This window comes from Protopterus annectens, chromosome 13.part0 (genome assembly GCF_019279795.1).
Source record: "Protopterus annectens isolate FY-2018-M chromosome 13.part0, PAN1.0, whole genome shotgun sequence".
In the NCBI taxonomy this organism is placed as follows: domain Eukaryota; kingdom Metazoa; phylum Chordata; order Ceratodontiformes; family Protopteridae; genus Protopterus; species Protopterus annectens.
Genome location: NC_056747.1, coordinates 709,891,497 through 709,915,573, shown reverse-complemented (window position 1 = coordinate 709,915,573; position 24,077 = coordinate 709,891,497). Strand labels below are relative to the sequence as shown.

Genomic DNA, 24,077 nt, shown 5'->3' with positions numbered 1-24,077 from the left:
CCACAAACTCTCGAGCTAAATGCTTGCCCACAATTCCCCTCTGTCTGTTACCCCAGATTTCGTTTGCCACATTGCCATTCAGTCATGTCAAGCCACCTCTCTTGAGCTAAGTAAAACTTCCTTGATAATACTTTATCGTATTGCAGTTATTCTCAGTTCTAATTTTGTTAAATAGTTATCTCTTACCCTATCACATCTAGCAACTCTTTTTTGTTTTTTTCTAGCCCTTTTTTCTTCTTACCGTGAGGTAACTCCTTTACCATCATTGGTAAAATCTTTTCTGCTTTACATTCGGGTATTTCTTGTACCATTGTTGGTACATTCTTCCTCCCTTTAATTTCTTCCTCCTATCATGGCAGAAAAAAAAGGTGGCCTGGGATTTAAAAGATGTGTGGACTGTGGGCATAAATTGCCTATTTCGGATGCACATGCGTTGTGTTTACTGTTTGGGTGTGCCTCACTTGACTGTTGACCCACCTTGCGGGATTTGTGCTATTTTTTCTAACAGGACTTTGGTGGAAAGGAAAAATGTGATTTTAAAGGGGCTACTTAAATCTTCCTTTTCAGAGGCTATTTCTGGGTTGGAGGCTTCAACCCCTCCTAGTTTCCATAAAAAGGAGATGAACACAAGAAGGCCAAGTCTCTCCCGTTGTTTCCTGCTGGGGACAACCAGGAACCGAGACCTAAGAAGGCCAAACTTTCTAGTTCGGACTTGACTTCCTCAGCCCTGAGGCTTTCGGTGCCTAGATCTTCAGCACCATCTGTTACATCAGCACAGAGTTTTGTGCCCTACACCTCATCAGAACCAAAGGGGCCCCTTAGTTCAAACTTCTTTACCGGCACCGTTTTCTTAAATGCAGACCTTTCCGGCATCGATGACTGTTCCGACATCCGCTGCTGCTTCAGCTCAGACAATTTTCACGGCACCGACTATTCTCTCAGTACCGACCACCTTGTTTTCCACACAGACTCTGCACCTACCATAGTGCCAACTACCACTTCGGCACCAACCTTGTCAGTGCAGACCTTACCTTCGGCACCGATTATTCCCTCTGTGCAGACACCAGTAATACAAGCCTTAACGGCTCCGTTGTTTTCAGTGCAGACTCCTATTTTAACACCGTCCAAAGACCCCCTTTATGGGCACAGTTTCCTGCATCCATGAATAGACTTGACCTCCCTTCAGCTATGTATGTGAGATCCACTAGAAGCCTCTCAGAACATGATGCGGTGCGTCTTGTGGATCAATTTCTTTTGGCCAGAGGTATCCAACCCTCCAGAAACTGCTCTTCCTTTGGAGGTGAACACCCTTCTCCAAAGACTCCTACTTAATCTCCTCCTTTATTGCCTTTGAAGCCCCCTGCTGTAGCACAGACTTCCCTCACTTCAGCTCCTTTCATGGATCTCACTAAGGAGTCGCAGTTGCCTTTGTGGCAGGAGAGACTTGTCACTCCAGTCACTGCTCTGGATGCTAGCTGTGACGTATGTACTCCTGTTTTTCACAGCCATCCAGGGACTCTGAGTCGGCTGATTTGCTTGAGTGAGGTATGTCCTCTTCGGGTGGACCAGCCTTCCAAGTCCTGGAGAAGGCTCTTGCTTCTGTTGGCGATCCTGTGCTATCAGTGCCCCCGTCCTCCTCTGGACCACAATATACACAAGACACCGGGTACAAGGGCCTTAGAACACACTCTCACTGGAGGCCCCTTTTGCTCTGTCTTCCCCAGATTCTTTCCCCCTGAGGAAGTTCATCGCAAGAGTTCGTGGAAGAGGAAGAACGTGGACTCCCCAGAAGAGTCCCTCATGGAAGATAGACACTGATGATGGGGAAGGGTCCCCTCTGTCCCCCTCTGAGGTATCCTTTGGAGATATCCTCGAAATACATAAGCAGAGAGGTGATTGGCGGCCTTCTAACCTGACTTCTGAAGAGTCTGTGTTTCTGCAGGCCCCCTACCTCTTGGGTTACTCCACCTGCCAACGACCTTGTCCGCCTACTCGTGCAGCGTGCATGGAAGACTCCTCACGCCGTTGACGCCATTCCCCGTAGACCAGATAAAATCTTGTCCCCTCCAGATAGTGAGCCTCAGTGGTCCAAAGGTCTTCCTGTAGATCCCTTGGTGGTGGCGGCCACCACAACAATGAAGGATCTGGCAGAAGAAAGCCAGACTGTCCACCCGCCCAACAGAGTCCCGGGTGCTGGACAGATTAGGGAAGCATACCTTTGCATCAGCGACCTTTGCAGTCAGGTCCCTGAATTATATGGCACATTTTACCAGGCTTCATAGAGACTTCATTTCTGAGCTCTGAAACTTTGGCCGGAGCTGTGTCTGATGAGATCCGGGACAAAGTGGCCTCACAGTTGGCCACACTTGAATCGATTTCTAACTCCTCCATGTGCCTGATTTCTCACGCATCAGAAGGAGCAGCTAGAGCAGCGGGTGCAGGCATAGTCATGAGACGGCATGCCTGGATGCGCTTGTGTGATTACGCGGAATCTTTCAAGGCTTCCTTTCTGAACGCTCCCATTGAAGCCTCTTCGTTATTTGGACCCAAGGTTAAAGACACACTGGCTAGGTGCGAACAGGATGGTAAGACCCTTTCTGCCGTGGGCGTCCGCTATTCTTCCCCTCAACAGGCTTTCTCCAGAAACCAGAAGTGTGGGAAGATGTGGCACAAAAAGTCTCAGGGTTCTTTCCGTGACACACGAGCCGTGTTTTCCCCTAGAGGCAGAGGGGGAAACTCATATGGAAGACTCACCTTTTGGGGCAGAGGAGGTCCGCATAACCAGGGTTCCAGAGATTCTTTCTCTGGTCAGTCATACCACCGCTCCTGAAAAGCGACCCAACTGCTTTCCTCTGGAAGCGGTTGGGGGTCATTTCTCTTTGTACCCTTCTTTCTGGCTAACCATTACCACTGATTCTTTGGTACGAGAGAGAATAACCAGAGGTTATCATATTCCCTTAGATCTTTGCCCCCCCCCCCCGAAGGAGCTTACTCTACTTTCCCACCCAGTCAATGGGTAGAAGCAGCATTAGAGATTTCAAAGCTGCTAAGAAAGAGTCATCCAAATAGTCCCACCAGACCAGACAGGATCCGGATTCTACTCAAGATTATTTTTAGTGCCAAAAAAGACCAGGGACTGGAGACCGATTTGGATCTTAGTCTGCTAAACAAATTTGTAGAAGTACAGAAATTCCGGATGGTCACAATACAGTCTATCCTCCCACTCTTGGATTCAGGCGATTGAATGTGCTCTATAGTTCTTCAAGATGCGTACTACCACATAAAGGTGGACCGACCATCAAGAAGATTCCTTCACTTCCATGCAGGAGCCAGTCATTACCAGTTCCGAGTACTGCCTTTCAGACTCTCTACAGCCCCCAGAGTGATCACCAAGTGTATGGCAGTTGTCACAGCTCACCTGCGACTGCAAGGATTCCGGGTGTTTCCATACCTAGACGACTGGCTCATCACCGCCCCCCACCAGACATCTATTGGAAAAAAGCCTTGGCATACTCTCTTCACATCGCAGAAAGGCTAGGTATAACTATAAACTGGCAAAAATCCAACCTATCCCCATCCCAATCCATAGAATTCATTGGGGTCCTGTTGGATACAAAGAACTGCATGGCATCGATTCCAGAGCACAGAATCTTAAAGATAAAACAACAACTCATACCCATCCTCTGAAGGGAAAGATCGACAGCACATTCTGTTCTCCAGCTGTTGGGTTCCATGGCAGCTTCCATCACCACTGCTAAATTGTAAATAGGTTTTAGAAGTTTTTTTATAGATATATGTTTTGTAATGATTTAGTACAAGTATATATTGCATATTTTTTATATAATATACATTGAGAATACAATTATATTCAAACACTATGCTTTTAAATATTTTATAAACCGTTTTTGGCTAAGTAGTTTTGTTGGATGAAATATTTATTTTATTACCTTAAATCACAATTAAACAATGATTTTTAATTAGTGTAAATTGAACACTATATATTAACAGTTCAAGCAACTTTTCTGTGTATCTGAGGAAGTCAGGGAATATCACTGACGAAAACGTAACAGTTTTAACTGACATTCATTAAACAGTTTGTGGTTGCGGTCTCCCTACAGACTGATTTTGTATTTGCTTTTACAATGGTTTACTACTCGCCCAGTAGTACCCTTTTCAGTTTCCTCTCTCATCCCAAATTCGGGTGACTCAGATGCAAACAAGACTTGATTTGGTGGATGTCACAGAACTCATTACAATTGTCTTGCCCCTTCACACCCCAACAGCCCAAAGCCACAGTGACCACAGACACCTCCCTGATGGGGTGGAGTGGGCTTTTTCAGGGGAATACAGTCCAAGGCACGTGGTCGAACCTAGAGGCTCATCTGCATATAAATGTCCTAGAACTGAGTGCAGTGCTTCTAGCGTTGCAAGCATTTTATCCCCTCCTGTCAGGGACTATTGCAATACAATCGGACAAGATGGCTGTAGTCTGGTACATCAACAAACAAGGTGGAACCAAATCCTACCCACTTTGCTGAGAGGCCATGAGGATATGGCAATGGGCGATGGCTCCTAACCGCTTTCTTTTAGCAACGCATATTCCCAGGAGTTCCAAAGTGATAGCAGACAGATTGAGCAGGTGCATTCTGCAACCACATGAGTGGTCTCTGAATCCTCTTATAGCGGCGGAGATTTTCATCTGCTGGGGTCTCCCTTGCTGCGACCTTTTTGCATCCCCAACAAACTACAAATGCAGCAATTACTTCGCCCTGATTCCCCCTCGGGGACAGTCACCTAGGGACGCTCTAGTCCACAATTGGCCCTTGGGTCTGCTTTATGCCTTTCCCCCTCTCCCTCTCATTCCCTAGTTCCTGAAGAAAGCTCGCCGGTTGAAGAGCAAGATAATCCTCATACCGCCATATTGACCTCGGCAAATTTGGTTCCCCTTCTTATGGCCTCACCTGCTAGACTGCTAGATCAACCATGGATTCTCGATCCAACTCCAGATTTGATCTCCCATTCGCAGAACCTGATTCACCCCAACCTGGTCAGCCTGAAGCTCACAGCTTGGCTCCTCCACTTCCAGTGATTGCCAGACAGACTAATCTTTCTTCCCCAGTACGTGACATTCTTATTGTATCTCATAAGTCTTCCACCAGAACTACTTATCTCAACAAGTGGAAAAGGTTTACCATTTGGCTGAAGGAAAAATGGATAGACCAAACCAAAACAAAATCGCAGGAGGACCAATAATAATTTGTTTGCAATGTCAACCAACTTTGCTAAATCCAATCAGTTCAAAAAGCACATTGCAGTGTAAACGAAGAAAGTTTATTCCAAAGTCACAACACAAGACCCACCATGGAAGTCACAACAATATTTAGTTAAGCGCTTTCCCCTGGGAACAATCCCAGGCTTCCTCAGAACATTTGAAAATGAGCAACAGTGTGTTTAAATATCACCACGTAACATCATGTGACCCCCTAGACAATAAATCGTAAAAACCATTAAAAAATTGTTTAAAAACAATATTAAAAAATCATGTTGTAGACAAGTTATTTCATCGTTAACATGATATTGGTATTATCTAATCATGCTATAAAAACTTGATTAACTATTAAACAATAAAATTAAAAAAATAAAAAAATAAGTAAAAATGTACAGTCTACAGTTGAAATACATGAGAGCCCTGGAACCACCTCTTATGATAAATTAAGAATATTCTTACTTAAAAATGTTATATTTATTAATTTATTTCTTGTAAAGTGCCACTGCATTAGAGGTAGATAATTAAGTATTAAGATTTTTTTAATATTGTTTTTAAAGTTTGAGTTAAAAATGGATAGACCCTTTTTCAGCACCAGTGCAGGTAGTACTGGAGTACCTGTCCAGTTTATTCCACTCTGGCCTATCTGCTTCTACCATTCGAGTTCATTTGGCTGCGATATCTAATTTTCACAATGGTGTCCATGACTTTTCTCTTGTCGCACAAATTATGCAAGACTTTTCTAAAAGGTGTAAATCATTTGAAACCCCCTTTTAGAGAACCTAGCCAGCTATGGGATCTGTCTTTAGTCCTGCAAGCTTCGACTACGTCTCCTTTTAACCAGCTTTTTCATGCGACCTCAAGTTTCTTTCTTGGAAAACTTTGTTCTTTGTCACCATTACTTCTGCCAGATGTATCTCTGAACTTCAAGCTCTATGCATCAAACAGCCTTACTTGATCTTTCATAAAGATAGCCATTGATAACTAATCCTTCCTTCCTGCCAAAGGTGATCTCTGAAATATCCATTAACCAATCCATTGAATTGCCAGTTTTCTTTCCCAATCATTCTAACAGAGGAGAGTAATGTCTACATACCCTTGACATTCACAGGCAAATTCGTTTCCATCTGGACAGAACTAGGGCTTCTCGCAAATCAGATCAACTATTCCTGGCCTATTCTGGTCCTAGACTTGGATGTGCTGTTTCTAAGGTCACATTGGCTAAATGGTTAAAAGACTGTGTAACGTTTATTTACAAAACTCCTGATATCCCTCTGACTACAGCCATTAGGGCTCATTCCACTAGGTCGGTTGCAACTTCTGCTGCCTTCCATGCTAGAGCTTTTTTATCTGACATTTGTGCAGCTGCAACTTGGGCTAGACTTCATACCTTCATCAGCCATTACAAATTGGATTTGGCCTCCAGAGGAAGACCATCCTTTGGTTCAATGGTGCTCAGGAATGTCCTTCCATGAGAGCCTCCCAGGAATAAAGGTAGCTGGGGACTCTGTCCCAGGCGTAAGGAATTAACGAAGATCAACAATATCAGATAAAGAAGTTATGTCTTACTATGACGTTCTATTTGTATTGTTGATCCTTGTTCAGGCATCCCTCCTTCCCCCGCCTAAGGCTTATAGTGGATCTCATCATCCGGTTCCGTTAGGTCCTTTGACCTGAGGTAGCCTTTACTTCCTTTGACTTGCAAACTCGATCTGAGGTAACAGGGAGAGGGGAATTGTGGGTAAGAGTTTAGCTAGAGAGTTTGTGGCTGTCGCGAGCTTGGAAGATGGCCGGCTCGGTTCCGAGGTCGGAACCGATAACGCAAGCATAATGACTGAACGAGGATCAACAATACAGATAAAACATTATGGTAAGACATAACTTTTTTTTCTTGCCCCCATAGGGATTATTTGTCCTACTAAGCATCTAACCCACCTCTCCCAAATTCATCTTGCATTCTTTTCATCTCATTTACAAAATATTTGCATCTTAGAATACAAGAGCATCCAGCTTTCTTGCAACTGTTTCTGGAATATAATTTGGTTCTTTGTTCCTCGTAGCCATGGCATCTTTCAGGCATTTAACCTGCCTGTTCCTCACTTCCTCTTTCATGTTCCACTTTTAAAACATTCATAGGTAATTCTTAGGCATGCAGTCCAAGAGACCATTCAACCTAGGCCAAATTCCAAATTGCCTTAAGTCACTGTGTGGTTAAGTTACTTGCTCAAGGTAACACAGTAGGCAAATAAAGGTGGAGAGATTTTAAATCCTGTACCCTTGGAAATGGAAGTAGCTCTCTAACAACTCAGAGCTTTAGTCTACTGCTTTACCTGCCAAAGCTTATGAAGGCTGAAGGAATTAAACCCTAGTCCACTGAAAGGTGCTTTTTAACAAGTCATAACCTTAACCCCTCTATGCTAGATCCCAGACTTGGTTATTAAAAAGAATTATTGATGTTCATCGTGTTTCACTGTTGCAGTCATGACTGTAGGGTTCTCCCCTGCCGGCAGGCAGCCCCAGGTCGGCCAGAATCCCAAAGTCTGGGTCCGGCGTCGGCTGTTCAACCATGCTCCCTGACATCAGAGCGCCAGGAGTACAAAGCTGACAGCCGATGCCATCTTCTCCAGTCTTTCTTGCCGTGCGGTGATAGCAGTTCGCAAGTACCGGTCGGCTGACTCCTAACGAATTTTTCTGTATACTTCGGTTCGAAGACTTTCTTCTCCACTCAAAGCTAAGTACCCCGTTGGGGAAACTTTTTTCTTGCTCCACTCCGATGTCAGAAAAAGTTAATAATTGTATTTCATGTGGGAAGCAAATACCTCATAAGGATTTTCTTTCTTACTGTATTCCTTGCTTAGGCCCTGACCACGACATAGCTAGTTGTCGGTTTTGTGCTAGATTCAATCAACGTACAATTAAGCGAAGGTACGATTTTGCTTTTCATTACTTCGGTAGGCGCTTTAACTACAAAATGTCGTCGGATACGGTCCCGGCTACCGGAGTTCACAAACGTCACAAGGATAAAGACAGGCCTCCGAGGTCCAAATCTGATGATAGCACACAAGCGGAGCCAGCTTCAGGTTCGGCCGTCGTCAGTGAGGCGCTTTTGCAGCCCCTGTCCTCGGCCATTTCAGAACCGACGGCCAAAATGGACTCTCATGAGGAGCCAACCAGGCCTTTAAATATTTCTGTTGCAGGACCTTCGGACAATGCTCCTTCGGACGGGTCCGGAGCCGCTGTGCAGGTACTGGCTTCCGAAGGGGTTTTCAGGCCTACTCAGCTACTAGTAAAGACAAAGGCAAAGACTCCTTCTAAATCAAAGATTTCAACACAGGCCTCTTCTGAACCGGCTCCCAAGTCACAGAAACAGTTACTCAAGATGGCGGAGGATTTACTTACTATGATTAGGGGTTCACATCCCCCTCCAGACAAAAGGCCAAGGCAGGATGTTTATTATGATTCCTCTGATCAGGTTTCTGTTTCCTCAGTTTCTTCTTCTGAGCAGGAATATTCTTTCCCTCCTTATGAGGATTCTGATGCTGAAGAATCCATTCCTTCAGCTTCTCCCCCTGAGGATTTCTCTTTTGGGGAAACTTTGCATGAAATGAGGGAACATTTCCACTGGGAAGGACAGGAGTAGTCGGAATCCAAGAAAAGATTGAGGGATTTTCTTCTTCTTCTCCAACATAGACCCCTGGCTATTCCTCCTGTTTTGGATATTGTGGATGATGCTTTTTTGGAGGCTAACTTAACCCCTGACTCTTTTCCTCCTGCTCCTGTTAAGACTGATAGATATTACAGGGTTCCTGATTCCCATCTGTTTTTATACAAGAACCCTGCTGCTGACCCTGAAACCATTTCTCAGGGTCCTAAGGGAGTTAAGGCCGCTTCTGCCAAAAATCCCATTCCTTCTGAAAAAGATTCTCGATCCTTAGAAAGATGGGGCAAAAAGGTGTACACTTCTGCTACTTTGTCCATTAGGGCTTTAAACTGTCAGTTTCATGTGCTTAAATACCAGCAATTTCTCTTGTCTGTCTTAAAACAAAAGCTTACTTCCATTTCTGCCTGTGCAGATAAGGAATTACATGACTTATTGCATGCCACTGAACAGGTTGGGAAGCATGGTTTACACTGTGGATTTGATGCCTTGGAGGCTTCTTGTAGGGCTGCGGCCTTTGGCACAGTCATTAGGAGGCATGCATGGCTAAAGGAACAAAATTTACCTGAACAAGTAAAGGCTAAATTATTGGATGCTCCTGTTCAGCATAATGTTTTGTTTGGATCAAAAGCTGAAGGAGGTGATTAAAAAGATGGAGGATAAGGCGAAATCCATGCAAACAGTTAAAGATTTCTTACAAGTACAGCCACCTAGATTTAGCAGGAATTGGCCTTCAAAAAATTGGTCCTTTCCCACTTCAGACAGGCCTCAGAGGAGTAGATATAAATGCTCCAGAGGTAGGCCTCAAACACAAGCTGCTTATAGACCAAGACAGTGGACTGCTTCCACCCCTAGGGGAGGAGAGGACAGGTCACAATCTCAAAGGAAACAAACTCAATGACTCCCTCTGTTGGGTTACAGGAACTTCTTGCCTGGAAGCCCCTCTCGGAGGAAAACTCTCTCTTTTTTATCAAAATTGGGCTCAAATAACCCAAGACAAATGGGTTTTGGATGTGGTTTTAAGAGGTTACAAATTCCATTTTCATACCTTGCCAAGGCCAAGCGGATGGCCAGACCTTCCAAAACATCAATGGACGGAGGCCTTAAACCAGGTGGAAGCTCTTTTGGCTATGAATGCCATAGAACTGGTTCCTCTTTCAGAGATGGGAAAAGGTTTTTAGTCTAGGCTTTTTCTAGTCCCAAGGAAGCAAAACTTATGGAGACCCATTCTGGATCTGTCGGTCTTGAACACCTTTCTAGAGATTCCAAAATTCAAGATGCTTACTCTACAGCAGCTACTTCCAATGCTGTCCAAAGATGCATGGATGGTAACTTTGGATTTAAAGGAGGCATATTTACACATTCCCATCAGGCAGGATTGCAGAAAATACCTCAGGTTCAAGGCCGGATCAAGGCACTTTCAACTCTCTGTGCTGCCCTTTGGATTGTCTACTGCACCCAGGGTCTTCACCAAATGCCTGGCTCCAGTAGTAGCTTACTGCAGACTCAAGGGAATTCAAATTTACCCTTATCTGGACGATTGTCTAATTCAGGCAGACAGCAAGGATGTCTTACTCCAGCATCTAGAATTTGTACAGAACCTCCTCAAGTTCCTGGGATTCTCTGTAAACATAAAAAAGTCAAATTTGACACCATCACAACAGATAACTTTTCTGGGTGCACTTCTAAACACCACAACCCAGATGGCATTTCTGACATCCGAAAAACAATTGCAGCTGGCTTCAACTTTCAGAACCTTGGCAACTCTAACTCAACTATCTGCAAGGAAATTCCTGCAGGCTTTGGGTTACACTGCATCCTTCTCGTACCATATGCAAGACTACACATGAGGAAAATACAGTGGTACCTAAAAAGTGTATGGCCTCAGCATTGCCACAGTTTAGACATACTGATCTCCGTCCTTCCTTGCCTTCAAAAGGAATTTCTTTGGTGGTCCTGGGCATGTGCTCTAAACAAAGGGAAACCCTTCTGTCTGCCTCCTGCCACTCAGATTCTAACCACGGATGCCTCGGATTATGCTTGGGGAGCCCATTTTCAGGGCAATTGTTTGCAGGGCCTTTGGACAAAGGATCAGAAGCACCTGCATATCAATTTAAAGGAAATGTTAGCCGTTCAGAAAGCTCTTTTGGCCTTCAGGAATCTTTTACAACCAGGACAACTGCTAATACGGACAGACAACACCACAGTTATGTGGTACATAAACAAGCAAGGGGGATCTCATTCCTACCCCCTTTGCAGACTAGCCATGGATCTATGGAACACAGCTCTAGCTTGCAATCTGGATCTTCAAGCTCAGTTTCTACCAGGGAAACAGAACTTCCTGGCAGACAGTCTGAGCAGAAACCTTTCGGATCCACACGAGTGGATGCTGGACACCAAAATATTCAGGATGATAACAGCAGTCTGGGGATGTCCTCACATAGACCTCTTTGCATCCCATCTCAATCATCAACTACAGAATTTTTGCACCAGGACTTTCCACAGAGAAGCTTGGAAAGTGGACGCCCTGTCATTCAGTTGGAGGAACCTCTCGAGATATGCCTTTCCGCCCCTTCCTCTTCTTCCACGGGTTTTATTGAAGATAAAACAGGACAAGCCCAAGATGATAATCTTGCTGGCTCCAAATTGGCCTCGGCAGTTTTGGTATCCAACTCTAAATAACCTATGCCTGGAGCCCCCTTGGATTTTACCTCAGTCTCCGAACCTTCTGTCCCAACATCAGGGTCAGGTTCTACACTCTCATGTCAGAACTCTCAGCCTGGCGGCCTGGTTAATCCAGGGCCTTTGATTTCTTCTTTATTGCCCAAGCAGGTTATGGATGTCATTTTAGAAGCCAGACGTCCTAGCACTAGAAAATCTTATGCAGGAAAATGGAAAAGATTTTGTTCCTGGATGCAGGCTCAGGATTCTGATCCTTTTCTTCCTAATATTACTTTAATTTTACTTTACTTAACAGATCTCTTACATAAGGGTCTCTCTCTCTCTTCCATTAAGATACATGCCTCTGCTATTTCTGCTCATTATAATACAGACTCTCCCATCTTTTCCCACCAGCTCATGAGACAGTTTCTCAGAGAAGCTAAGAACTTAAGACCTCCTAGATCTCCTCCCATTCCTGCTCGGGATCTCAACTATGTTTTGGAAAAGCTGACCTTGCTTCCTTTTGAGCCTGCTGCCTCTTCTGACATCAAGTTTTTATCTTGGAAGACAGCTATCCTGTTAGCCCTAACCTCTGCCAGGAGAGTTTCAGAGTTACAAGCTCTTATGGCTGTGGAACCTTATATTATTTTTCATCAAGACAGGGTATCTTTGAGGACTAATCCTACCTTCATGCCTAAGATGGTTTCCAAAGTGGCTTTAAATCAAACTATCCACTTGCCAACCTTTTTCCCCACTCCTCAAAATAAAGGGGAAAGGATCTTGCATTCCTTGGATGTACACAGACAACTACATTTTTACCTGAACAGAACCAAGGACTTCAGAAAATCAGAACAATTGTTTGTTTCTTATGCTTCAAGTTCCCAAGGTAAAGCCATTTCAAAATGGACCATTTCTAAATGGATTGCTCATGGAATCAGATTTTGTTATTCTCACCATGGAAAGCAAATCCCAGGGAGTATATGGACTCATTCCACCAGAGCTGCTGCCACTTCTGCGGCCTTCCTCAGGGGAGTTCCTACCAAGGACATTTTGGAAGCTGCAACTTGGAGTTCAGTGCATACTTTTTCTAAGCACTACAATCTACCTCTCTACACTAAGTCTAGGGCAGGCTTTGCCTCTGCAGTCTTGCAGGGCCTTTTAGCCTCCCCTTCCTCTTTATGACCACCTCCCTTTCTTTCAGCTTTGGGATTCTACCCTACAGTCATGACTGCAACAGTGAAACACGATGAACATAGTACAGTTGTGTACACCTACCATAAATGTAGATGTTCGAGTGTCTTCACTGTTGCAGTCTGTTTCCCTCCCTCCTGTCCCCTCTTGTTTTTACTTCTGTGTATTTCCTTTTTTCACCATTCTTCTGAGGTGTATTTGCAAAGGTTATGGGACCTTTTTCATTTTGGGACTCCTGACATCTGGGGCAAGAAAAACTGGAGAAGATGGTGTCGGCTGTCAGCTTTGTACTCCTGGTGCTCTGACGTCAGGGAGCATGGTTGAACAGCCGACGCCGAACCCAGACTTTGGGATTCTGGCCGACCTGGGGCTGCCTTCCGGCAGGGGAGAACCCCCTACAGTCATGACTGCAACAGTGAAGACACTCGAACATCTACATTTATGGTAGGTGTACACAACTACTATTTTGCTGTTTTGATAAAGTACTTGTACTCATCGTTTTAATGAGCAAAAATAACTTTCTTGTTTTAAAATGAAAACTCTCCTAAACTGCATATGTTTTTTTAAGGTGAATAAATTGAAGAAATTATTGTCCGAGTGTGAAACAAGCAAAAGTGAAATTTTAGCTCGGGCCTGCAGACATGTGAGTATCCAGATCAACAGAACTTGTTATAGCTGTATTTAAACATTGTGCTTGTACAATTATCTTTCATTCTCCAAACAAGAAAGTTGAAGGGAAGCTAAGCAATTCTGGCAGTGAACCAAAGATATCCTATACCTGTACACCAACCAGTGGACAGAAATCAAATATTTTTATGAAATCTATAAAACAGAGTGCAAAGTATTCTCTATATAAGTGAAACATATCATCTGGAGAACTTCAGAAGTTTTTTTTTTTTTTTTTTTTTATGTGTGGCTCAGTGTTGCTTCTTTACCCCCCCCCCCCCCGATACATTGACTATGCAACATTGTGAGAGCTGAGATCTTATGAAAAAAGTAGTAGTCTCGGAGATGCTTTAATTTAAATGTAAAATCCCATTTCATGCTTGTGCCATATCTGTTTCATCTGATGTTGTCTTTTCATCTTCACTTCAACCTGTGGGTTATCACATTTGACTCTGTTGCAAAGTCGGCAATTCTAGAGTCTTCAGCCCAGGAGCTCTGCTTTCTCTACCCACAATACTCAGCCCAGATATTGTTTACAAATTTAGAATGTGCATTGTGGTCTGTGAGCTCCACTTATTGTATCCTTTTTCTGCTAACTTTATCTATCATAGGTTCATAGGTTTATACTAGGCTATCTGCCCTAAAGCATTTATAAGCCTAGCCCAAATTTTTGTGGCTTACGCCACCCCTTGTATGAAAAAATACTGTGCCCATTAGTTTGTTGTGCCTCTGTCCAGCAGTGACACAGAGATGATTCCCGGGGTAAACCTACGATCTCCCATCCACAGGTCAAGATTTCTCTTGAACAGAGCCAGCAAGGTGCTCTGCCTCACATGGACCGGGCACTGGTATTCTCTGCCCTAGTTAGGAGTTTTTTGACAGTGTAGGTGGTTAGTTTTGTTAAAGTGTAGGTTAGACTGTTTTATTTCCTGTGATTTCTCTGTATGGGTATTGAGCCCTTTTTTTCCTTACCTCTACCAAAAAAAAAAAAAAGTTAATATTTCTATAGTTTTTGCAGGGTAAGAAAACTTTCTTAGCATGAAAGGTTTCCAAAAACTTGTGGCTTGCAAGCACAAGTTCCCCCGCAAGATGCCCATGACCGCTCAGTCTATTATTTAGGTGCTGCCCACCTTGAATCAGAGTGGTCTGCATGTGCTTATTTAGGGACTGTAGTTCTCATTGAGCTTTGGGCTATGTTAGTGATTAAAGGGATGCTTCCTCCATATGTAGCATCATAGTCATCTTCCCCTTTTCCAGAAAAACCCTGAGAAGAGGGACAGGAAGCAATCTCGGGACAAGGATTGAGGGGACTGCAAGCATTCTGATTTGTCGGATGAATATCAGCCAGAGCCAAGGGTTCACTAACCTTTGGCGCTTCCAACTCTGCCAACGTCAGGCCTGACTCAGACTCTTCTGCTGTGATCTCCTGGACTGCTGGTGTTGGAGAAACCCACGTCTCCTGACCTCAGCATCCCCGGTCCTTTCTTAGCTAAGGTCTCTCTCCTACTTTGGGTAGATTGCATACCCTTTTCTCCCTAATTACACCAGCAAAGTTTTCCCTATCTTCCCTCTCTACACTCTGGATCTGAGATTCCCAGTTCATATCAGTTCATTGAATCCTACACCTGGAAGGAGGGGGTTCCAAACCTCTGCCGGTGGCATCTTCCATTAGATCTGTCAGATCATTTAGGAGTATGAAGCTGTTAGACTTGGAACAGCTGATGCACTCCTTTTTCTGACCCAGATTCAATTAAGGATCTTTCCTGTCTCATCACCACTGTCTGAGGTTCTGGCTTCTACCATTGCTTTTCCTCCCCCAGTCCCTTCGACTTCTGGGTATATGGGTCCGGCTGTGGTGCCACCCCACCCCAACACCTGTCTGTGCCTGAAGGGACCAGGCCATCAGAACAGACTCTTCATAGGTTCATAGGAGTGTACTAGGCTAATGGCCGTGGAGCCTTTACAAGCCTAGTCCATAGCATTACCCTGGCATCGTGCCACCCGACCTTAGTTCCCAGTGCCTCTGTCGAGTAAAGCCACTGGAGTGATCCCTGGGGTGAACTTTCTATTTCCCATCCACTCATCAAATTTTCTCTTGAAGAGGGCGAGTGAGGTGCTCTGCTTGACATTTATGGGAAGTCTATTCCATAGCATGGGCAGTCTCTGGGTTATGAGCCTGTCCCTCCAGCATGTTCTTTTGATTGTGGTAATGAGGTTGAGGTCTCTGGAGCATGTGGTGCGGAGGGATTGTGATTTCTTTAGATGTAGGGGGAACCCGCTACACTTGCCTCTTCCTTGGTATTCTTGACTCCAGCTGCATCTGAGCTGTGTGTGCCTTGGGCTTGAGGTCGTGGCTCTGGGGTGAGGGTCAACCCTCTGGGTTTTGGAGTCATCGCTGCCTCTCGGGCCTTTGGCACTCAACAGTTCAGCCCCAATGTCATCGTCAGAGCCTGCCTGATTGCTGCTGGATACTGGAGTTTCATTTGGATCCAGTAATTGCCAGGTACAGTTGCCCAGCTTCAGCCTTGATACTGTGGATAGGATTTTCTCGTATCATATTTGCCAGCCCCTCAGCAATCCTGATTCAGGAATCAGAAAAGGGGCAAGTATGTATGTATGTGTGTGTATATATGTGTATATATATATATATATATATATATATATATATATATATATATATATATATATCCTGGGGAAGGTTCCCCTCACAACAGAGAGTAACCATAAAGAATGCTGCAGAATGAAGGCTTCCACAGAGCTTACTGTAGGAGGCCTTTTCACCATGCCTGAAGGGCTGCCTGACTGCCACTGTGTGGAGGCAGTTAGATGCTTCTTGGCTCTCCATCCAAGGAAGGAATCTCAAAAATCTCTTCCAGATGTGCCATCGTGTCAGAGAAGAGATGCAGCAGTTGAAATTTGAAAACTGGTAGCCAGTAGTCATCCATGAGGTCTCACCAGACCAGAGAGGATCCAGGCTGTATTCCAGATTCTTTTGGTACCAAAGAACAAGGACCTCAGACCAGTTCTTGATCTCAGCAAATTAGTGTTTTGTCAAACAGACCAAGTACCGGATGGTCATGGTGGTCCATTCCTCTTCTCCTGAGGAAGGATGACTTGGATGTATTTGGTAGATCTCAAGGATGCTTACCATCACATAAAGATAGTGAGACAGTCCAGAAGATTTTTGCACTTTCAGCTGGGAGTCTATCATTACCAGTTTTGAGCTGTGCCCTTTGATCTCACCACAGCTCCCTTGGTGTTCAACAACTGCATGGCAGTAGTTGCAGCTTGGCTCAGGCTTCAGGGATTACAGGTGTTTTATACCTGGACTTCTGGCTACTCGCCACTTCCATGACAGTCTCGCTCATCAAGGCTTGAGACTTCTTAATCCAGTTGTGTCTGTCCTTGGGCATTACAATGAATCACAAAAAGTCCAGCTTGGAACCAGTGCAATTGTTGGAATTTATAGACTTTATTTGGATACAGTCTGATATCTTGGATAAAGAATGTTTGGTTAACTTTCCTTTACCAGCAGACATCCCATATTCTTCAGGCTTACAAACCAGTGGTGGCTGTGGTTCTATAGTCCCTTGAGCACATGACGACATCTATTTGTTCAGCTCCTTTGGCAAGGTTCCATATGAGGGTTTTATAGTGGACTCTAGCAGCTCAGTGGTCTTGCCTCACATATCCCATGGAATTTCCAATTTCCTTTAACATCTGTCACCTCCACATTCAGTGGTGGTTGGAGTCACCTGTGGTCATGGCAGGCTGACCTTTTATTCTTCTCCATCCTCAGGCCACAGAAACAATGGACACTTCCCTTCTGGGGTAGTGGGATATTTTGAAGGGAAGACATTCCAAGGGACCTGGACGAATTTAGAGTCCAAACTTCCGATCAATGTCTTGGAAATGAAAACAGTCCTCCTAACATTGCATGCCTTTTTGGACATGCCATCCAAATGGCTAACACGTCTGTGGTTTGATACCTGAAAAAGCAAGGGGGAACACACTCCTATCTCCCTTGTTCTGAGGCTATGAGGGTTTGGCAGTGGGTGATGCCTTCTCAGTGGCTTCTGATTGCAATGTACATTCAAGGGAAATCTATCATTCTGGCAGACAGTTTGAGCCGAAACATTCTTCTGCCTCACTAGTGGTCCTTGAACCCGAAAACAGAAGGTCAAATTTTCCATCACTGGGGCACCCCCCTCCCCACTTGTGATCTTTTTGCCTCCATCCAGCACAAAGTGCAGCAAGTTCTATGCACTGATCCTCCCAAGGGATGGCCACCTAGAGATGCCTTTCTGTTTGCTTGGTGGCCTCTGGAGCTCCTGCATACCTACCCTTCCGACACCTTTGATTATCAAGTTTCCTGAGAAAGCAACCTGTAGTAGAATGACTGTTATCCTCCTTGACCCATTCTGGCCAAAACAATTATGGTTCCCCTTTCTTTGGCCTCACCTATGTCACTCTTCTTGATGCTGGATCCACTCCCGGATCTGATCTCCCATCCTGCAAGGATGTCCTTTTCCCAGTCTTTGCTTCCTCAGATTGACCCCATGGTTTCTCCATTTCCAGTGATGGCCAGGAATCCACTGACGAGAGTTATCCATATTCTTTCATCATCCCCGAAGCCTTCCACTGGGAAAGCTGTATGCTTATAAGTGGGAACATTTCACCATTTGGGCTTCATCCAGAGGGCTTAGATCCCTTTTTGTTCCTTTGGATGCCACCCATCGCCTTTTGTAGGTCTTTTTCATAGTTATTCCACTATTAAGGTACAGTTGGTTATTTCCAATTTCCACATTGGCAGAGATAATGACTTTGGCCGCTCTTAAGCTATCTAAAGCCTTCCTGAGGGTACTTTGTTTTGTTGCGGACACCTATTCAAGATCCAGTACCCCAGCTGGATCTTCCTGTGATACACACATGCTTGCTAGTCCTCATTTTGAACAGTCAGCTACGGTATCCTTGAAGATGTTGCCTTGGAAGACCCTTTTTCTTCTGGCTGTAACCTCTGCCAGGAGGATATCTGAGGTGTGCAAGCACTATCCTCTGTTCCTGCTTACTTGACAAATCATTCCTTTTTGCCCAAGGTCACCTAGGAGTGTACTTTGAACCAGCCTATTCACTTACCAGTCTCACCAAATTTTTATTAGCAAGAAAGAATTTTTGCTTCATTGTTTGGATCTACATAGAAACTCTGGTTTTATTTGAATAGAGCAAAATGTTTTAGAAAATCTGACAAGCAGTCTGTTTCCTTTTTTAAGTCGAGGCTAGGAAGGTCTTTTTCCAAAGTGACTCCTCCCAAATGGCTCTACAGTTGTATTTCATCTGTGTACTCCTTGAAAGGAATGTCCTTACCTGCAAAGCCTAGAGGCCATTTTACTGGAGCAGTAGCTACTTCGACTGCCTTTTTCTCAAAGGCTTCTATTGATGATATTTGTGTAGCATTCAATGAGGGTATGCAGAAAAGTGCATTTACATCAAAAGGCACATCAGATATGTCCTCACTGACATGGAGCATATGTCTCACACCCACTTGTAGGGATTGACCATTACAAACACCATCATTGCTAGAATGCCAGCAAGGGCATAAAACACACTTGGATTTACCTGAATGACAGCCTCCTTCTTTAGAACTCTTGCCTGATCCCAGGTAAGAGAATACATAAGAGATGTCTACTTGAGCGGAAGCTTGATGGGACAATAGGTGGGGTGGGGTGAAAACACATACACAAACTTTATTATTGATCCTATTCATTGAACATATGTACTATGATAATGAGTATACTTATTCAATTATACTTTTTCAAGAAAATTACCACCCCACTGATGCTTTTACTACACAATATGTACCACTTTGAAGTAGTTTAATCTGTGGGAATTTTCTTATTTCCCAACTTGGAACAGTTTTGAAGTCCATTAGTTCCATGCTTACGGATCTGTACACCTACAGCTAAACATATCTCATGGAGTCATGTGCCTTCTTCAGCTAAAGACAAAGTCTCAGTCCCTGTACTCCCCAGTTTTCTTCTATTTACATAGTTCTGATGTTTGTAATATGCATTATACAGTGCATCAGCAGGAGTAAACATCTAAGTGTTCCACTGTCATGGTTTGTACTGCCTGGGAGAGGTGCATGGCTTGAAGAATTCTTCATCCCAACTACTCACAGAAAAATAAATCAGTTGCTTAAAACTTTCCACATCACAAAGAAAAATGGCAGCTTTGGATGTTGGCCAGTGCAGGTACCGAGAAAGCCACTAGTAATTGTGAGCATTTCCAGAGCCAGCACTCAAATGTAGAAACTGCTTTGAACCCAGTCTGGGACCTTACTCTTGTAGCTTCTATAGGACTGTGATCTTCTGACAAATTTGAACCTCCATTTAGTCATTTATTACAGTGTTACTTGTAAATTTATACATCATCTGGTGCCTCAGTCTGTGGTAGGATTTACAGTATTGTGAATTCTGTTCCAAGATTTGTGCTTCAGTACTTCTTATAGCTGTATATACCTGCTTAAAGTTGCATTTCATTGCCTATTTGTTTACCTTGCTACTATTTTTCCCCTGTTCTTTTGAATCTGCCCCCCCACCCCACCCCCCGAAACATTAAGCTACAAGTTTCGGAATTTTTTTTCCTAACAGTCGCACCCTTTTCTTGCTGTGTTTTTTAAAGTTTGTCTGTGGCTTTTGCCCGTTATGGGAGTCTGACTTCCAAAGTCCCCAACACACACCCACTTTTCATTAATATTGTCTATTGTGTAACCTATGTAAGTACTTTCCCACCCATTGTTTTTCCCGTTCATCCATAATACCAGGTGCCCACCCAGAAAACCAGTTTTGCACTGAAGTAAATCTCCCTTACTACAAATTGTCTCCTGCTCATTTTCCCAGAACTTCCATCTGCTTGGCATCCTCGCCAAACTTTGATGGGGTCCAGAGTTAACTTTGTATGTTAATCCTGCTCCATTCTTGGAAAATAAGTGTTATTTGATTGTTTTACACTTCATTTAATTGTTTAGAGTGCTTCTCCTTTATTTGTTGTTTTTGCATTAAATCCTTCTAAAGTTTGCTAATACTTGACATTACCTTGTTAAGGTAGTTTGTTTTGTTGTAGGATTACACTTGCAAGCAATCTTTCTTGGTGTTATTACCTCAAGAGGTTATCAGTGCCCTGTACAGACAAACACCCAGAAAATAAATTTATCTATAAAACTTTCCTTGCACTGAAACCTTTAACGTAGTGTGGCTAAAACAAAGTCATTATGTGGAGACTAGCTTAAATCGGGTAATTTGCACATTAAACACCACTGCTACTAAATCGTAGCGCAATCTAACCTAGTCTAGTGCCAAACCCCAGAGACCACCCAAGCAGAGACTTCTGTATAACCCAGTCCATGACCTACAGTGGCCCATCTAAAAAAATGTCCAAGCGACATGGGTATGCAATTTCCAAATGTCACTATAGTCAGCTTGGTGGAAATGGGCATCCATCCTGAAAAAATTTAACAATTGACTCATGTTACAGAGACAGCCATTTAATCCTTCAAGAAAAAGAAAAAAAGTATGTGAGAGATGCACATACACAATTTCAATGGAAACAAAAATATCATACCAACAAGGCTGTCAAGAACAGAAACACTACATCCAAAACACACAGACCACCCTATGCTGAGGCACTAAAAAGTTATCCTCCCAAACCTAAAAGACCTCCTAAGCCAATGAATGGCAACACCTATCCTCAGCAGTCTTTAAAGTACTCACCAAACGCAGCACCAACACCATGCATGCACCCATACCCACACCCAGTTGAGCCGCAAGAGCAAAGGGCATCCAGCAAGCCAATACATTACTCAGGACTCTTGTCATAGGTGAACTTATTGTACGATACACAGACGCCCCACTCACCAGACTGAAAAAGAAGATGATGGTCAGTTGCTTATCTCGAGTCAGGATCTGCTAAGTTTACACACACAGTCAAGTCACTATACCACAAGTACCAGTATGATTCTGTCATAGTCCATGTGGGTATTAATGACCTTCTAAATTCCTTGGCGTATATGAAGAGAGACATTGTTGATCTCACTTAATATATACGTCTTAGGCAGGTATATGCCTTGCATTAGGCATCATTCTGCCTTCATCAAGGATGATGCTGCGGTTATGAACAAAAGGTGATTGACTTTAATAATTAACTTAGTTTTTGGTGTCTTTCCAGGGGATTCAGTATTTGTCAACATTAGAGGACATGGTTAACAGACCACGTTCTGCAAAGGATGGTCTGCAGTTGTCTTTCTTAGGCTTTGAATATTAGTTAAAACTTTATCCACCCCGTTGGAACCCTTTTTAGACAATGCCACATTGACATACCTACCGATATGGCAAATACCCAAAGATGTTACTGCCCAATGCTAGGAACTTAAACAAGAAACTCCACACCCTACAAGTTCTCCTCTATCTAGAAAATATAGACATCTGTGCCATTACCAAGACATGATTTAAATCTGGAGCAAGTACTCTGGCAGTGCAAGCTTTCAGTGCCTTACATACGTTTAGACAGCTGCTCAGACAGGGACAAAAGGTGGAGTCGTCTCGATCTATATTAACAATTATTACTAAACAGAAAAATGCCCTGGAATTTATTTGTGTGCAAATCACCATAGACAGAGTCCCATACCATATCCTAGCAAGCTATAGGTCACCCACCATGTCCATAGAATCCCATAGACTCATATCTAGGCCTACTAGAAAGACTAACCATTAAACCAAATGCCCTATTCATGGGAGACTTTACCCATCTGTAGACTGAGAAACATCCTCATACTCTCAAGCACAGTGATTCCTGGTTCTATATCAGAACATCGAAGTCTTAAAACTTTGAATGTTCTGATATCGAACACTATTCATCGAATGCTAAGAATAGCGAAGCTGCAGAACAGCAAATTCTTTCCTCGGGAAAGAATTCGGTTGGCCGTTTCTGTGGCTTCGCTATTAGTGCTGTGGTGGAAAGTTACGGGTTGGGTTCAGGTAAGTATGCAATTGTTTGGACGTTAGGGTTAGGGATGGGTTAAGTGAGTTAGGGTTAGGGCTAGGTCGCGGGTTAGGAGTGTGTGCGATAGTGACAGACTTTAGGTTTAGGGGAGGTTTAAGTGAATTAGGGTTAGGGCGCGGGTTAGGTGAGTGTGTGATAGTGATGAACCTTAGGGTTAGGGTTTGGGTTAAGGTAAGTGGGTAGATAGTGTATGTTTAGTTTAGTGTAGCGTTAGATGTAGGAATTTAAGTGTATGTGTGTGGTTGCTGTTTGTTTGATGTGCTTATGTTGTGTGTGTGTGTTTCGGAGCAGCAATTGTTTTCCATGGGGAAAAAAATTTGCTGTTCTGAATGTTCGATAATTTCATGTTTAGATGTTTTGGGGCCGATTAAATAGCGTTCGCTATTTTCATCTTTCGATAACGTGATATAAACGCTGATTCCTGGACTTCATTACCACAGATACCCCTGACCAGGTAGTGCGCAGATCCACCAGAGGTTCAAACCTACTGGGCCTGGTACTTGCCAGTATTAAATAGTGCTGCCCCCCACCCCCGTGTCAGTCCTCCCTGGTGAGGTCCGATAACAAAGCTGTCTTCTTAGAAATAAAAATCAACTCTGTAATCCCAGCAAACTGTGTAACATTTAGGAACTATTTCAAAGCAAACAACATCCTATTCAGTCATAATTTGTCAAAATTCAGTGCACCTTCCAACCCTGAATTCACAGCAACCAATGCAAAGCTGTTCACAGGAATGCTGTGCAATCATGTAAATGGCTGCATAGAGGCTGTTGTACCTACTAGAAGTAAACCCAAAACAGACCACACTGGTGGAATCCAATTATTAATTGGGTATATAACAAAAGGAAAAAATTAATGGCTAAATTAGGAAGAGCATCTCCCATAATGATAGGAGTTTTCTAATTAAACTAATCAGGAAACTGAGAGAACTAATTAAGTGCAGCAGCGCCAATTACAAAGTCAAGATAGCCTTACTACCTAAAGACAGCCACAAGGCCTTTTATAGCTATGTCTGAATCTTCAAAGGCACCACACATCAGTGTGCTGAACTAGTGATCACTGTTTCCATCTTCACCGAATAGAGTGACAGCTAATTTGCTGGCTGACTAATTCAAATCAAACGTCACCACCCCCATTAAATACCAACTAGCATAACTCCTCCCAAACAATCTATTAACAGGACACAGGTCTTGCTGGCACTCACGAAGGCCAAAAACACAGCCTCAGTGAGTCCTGACACTCTCCCAGGATGCCTCCTAAACAGTTTGGAACCTAACCTAACAGGACCACTTGAGTCAATTTTCAACTATAGCCTCAAAACAGGCTTTGTACCATGAGAATGAAGGACTGAAATGGTTATCCCACTTCACAAGGGTTGGCCGTCAACCAACCCAGGAAACTACAGACCTATTAATCTGACTAGTGTAATAAGTAAAGCCATGGAATTAATTATTTAAATGATCAACAAAGACACAGGCAACCTTTAGACACTGGACCCAAACCCAATTTGGCTTTGTCAAGGGAAGGTCATGCCTACTAAACCTAGTGCACTTTGAGAAAGTCACCAAAGCAGTGGAT

General features: G+C 43.7%; 1 protein-coding gene across 1 annotated transcript in view; it reads left to right on the top strand.

Annotated features, from left to right (window-relative positions):
* SPAG5 (sperm associated antigen 5) overlaps window positions 1-24,077 on the top strand; it is a 958,852-nt gene that overhangs the window by 710,095 nt on the left and 224,680 nt on the right. Inside the window, exon 10 of the mRNA XM_044054398.1 lies at window positions 13,345-13,419. Within this exon, the coding sequence (XP_043910333.1) occupies window positions 13,345-13,419 (75 nt within the window). The remainder of the gene's footprint in view (window positions 1-13,344; window positions 13,420-24,077) is intronic.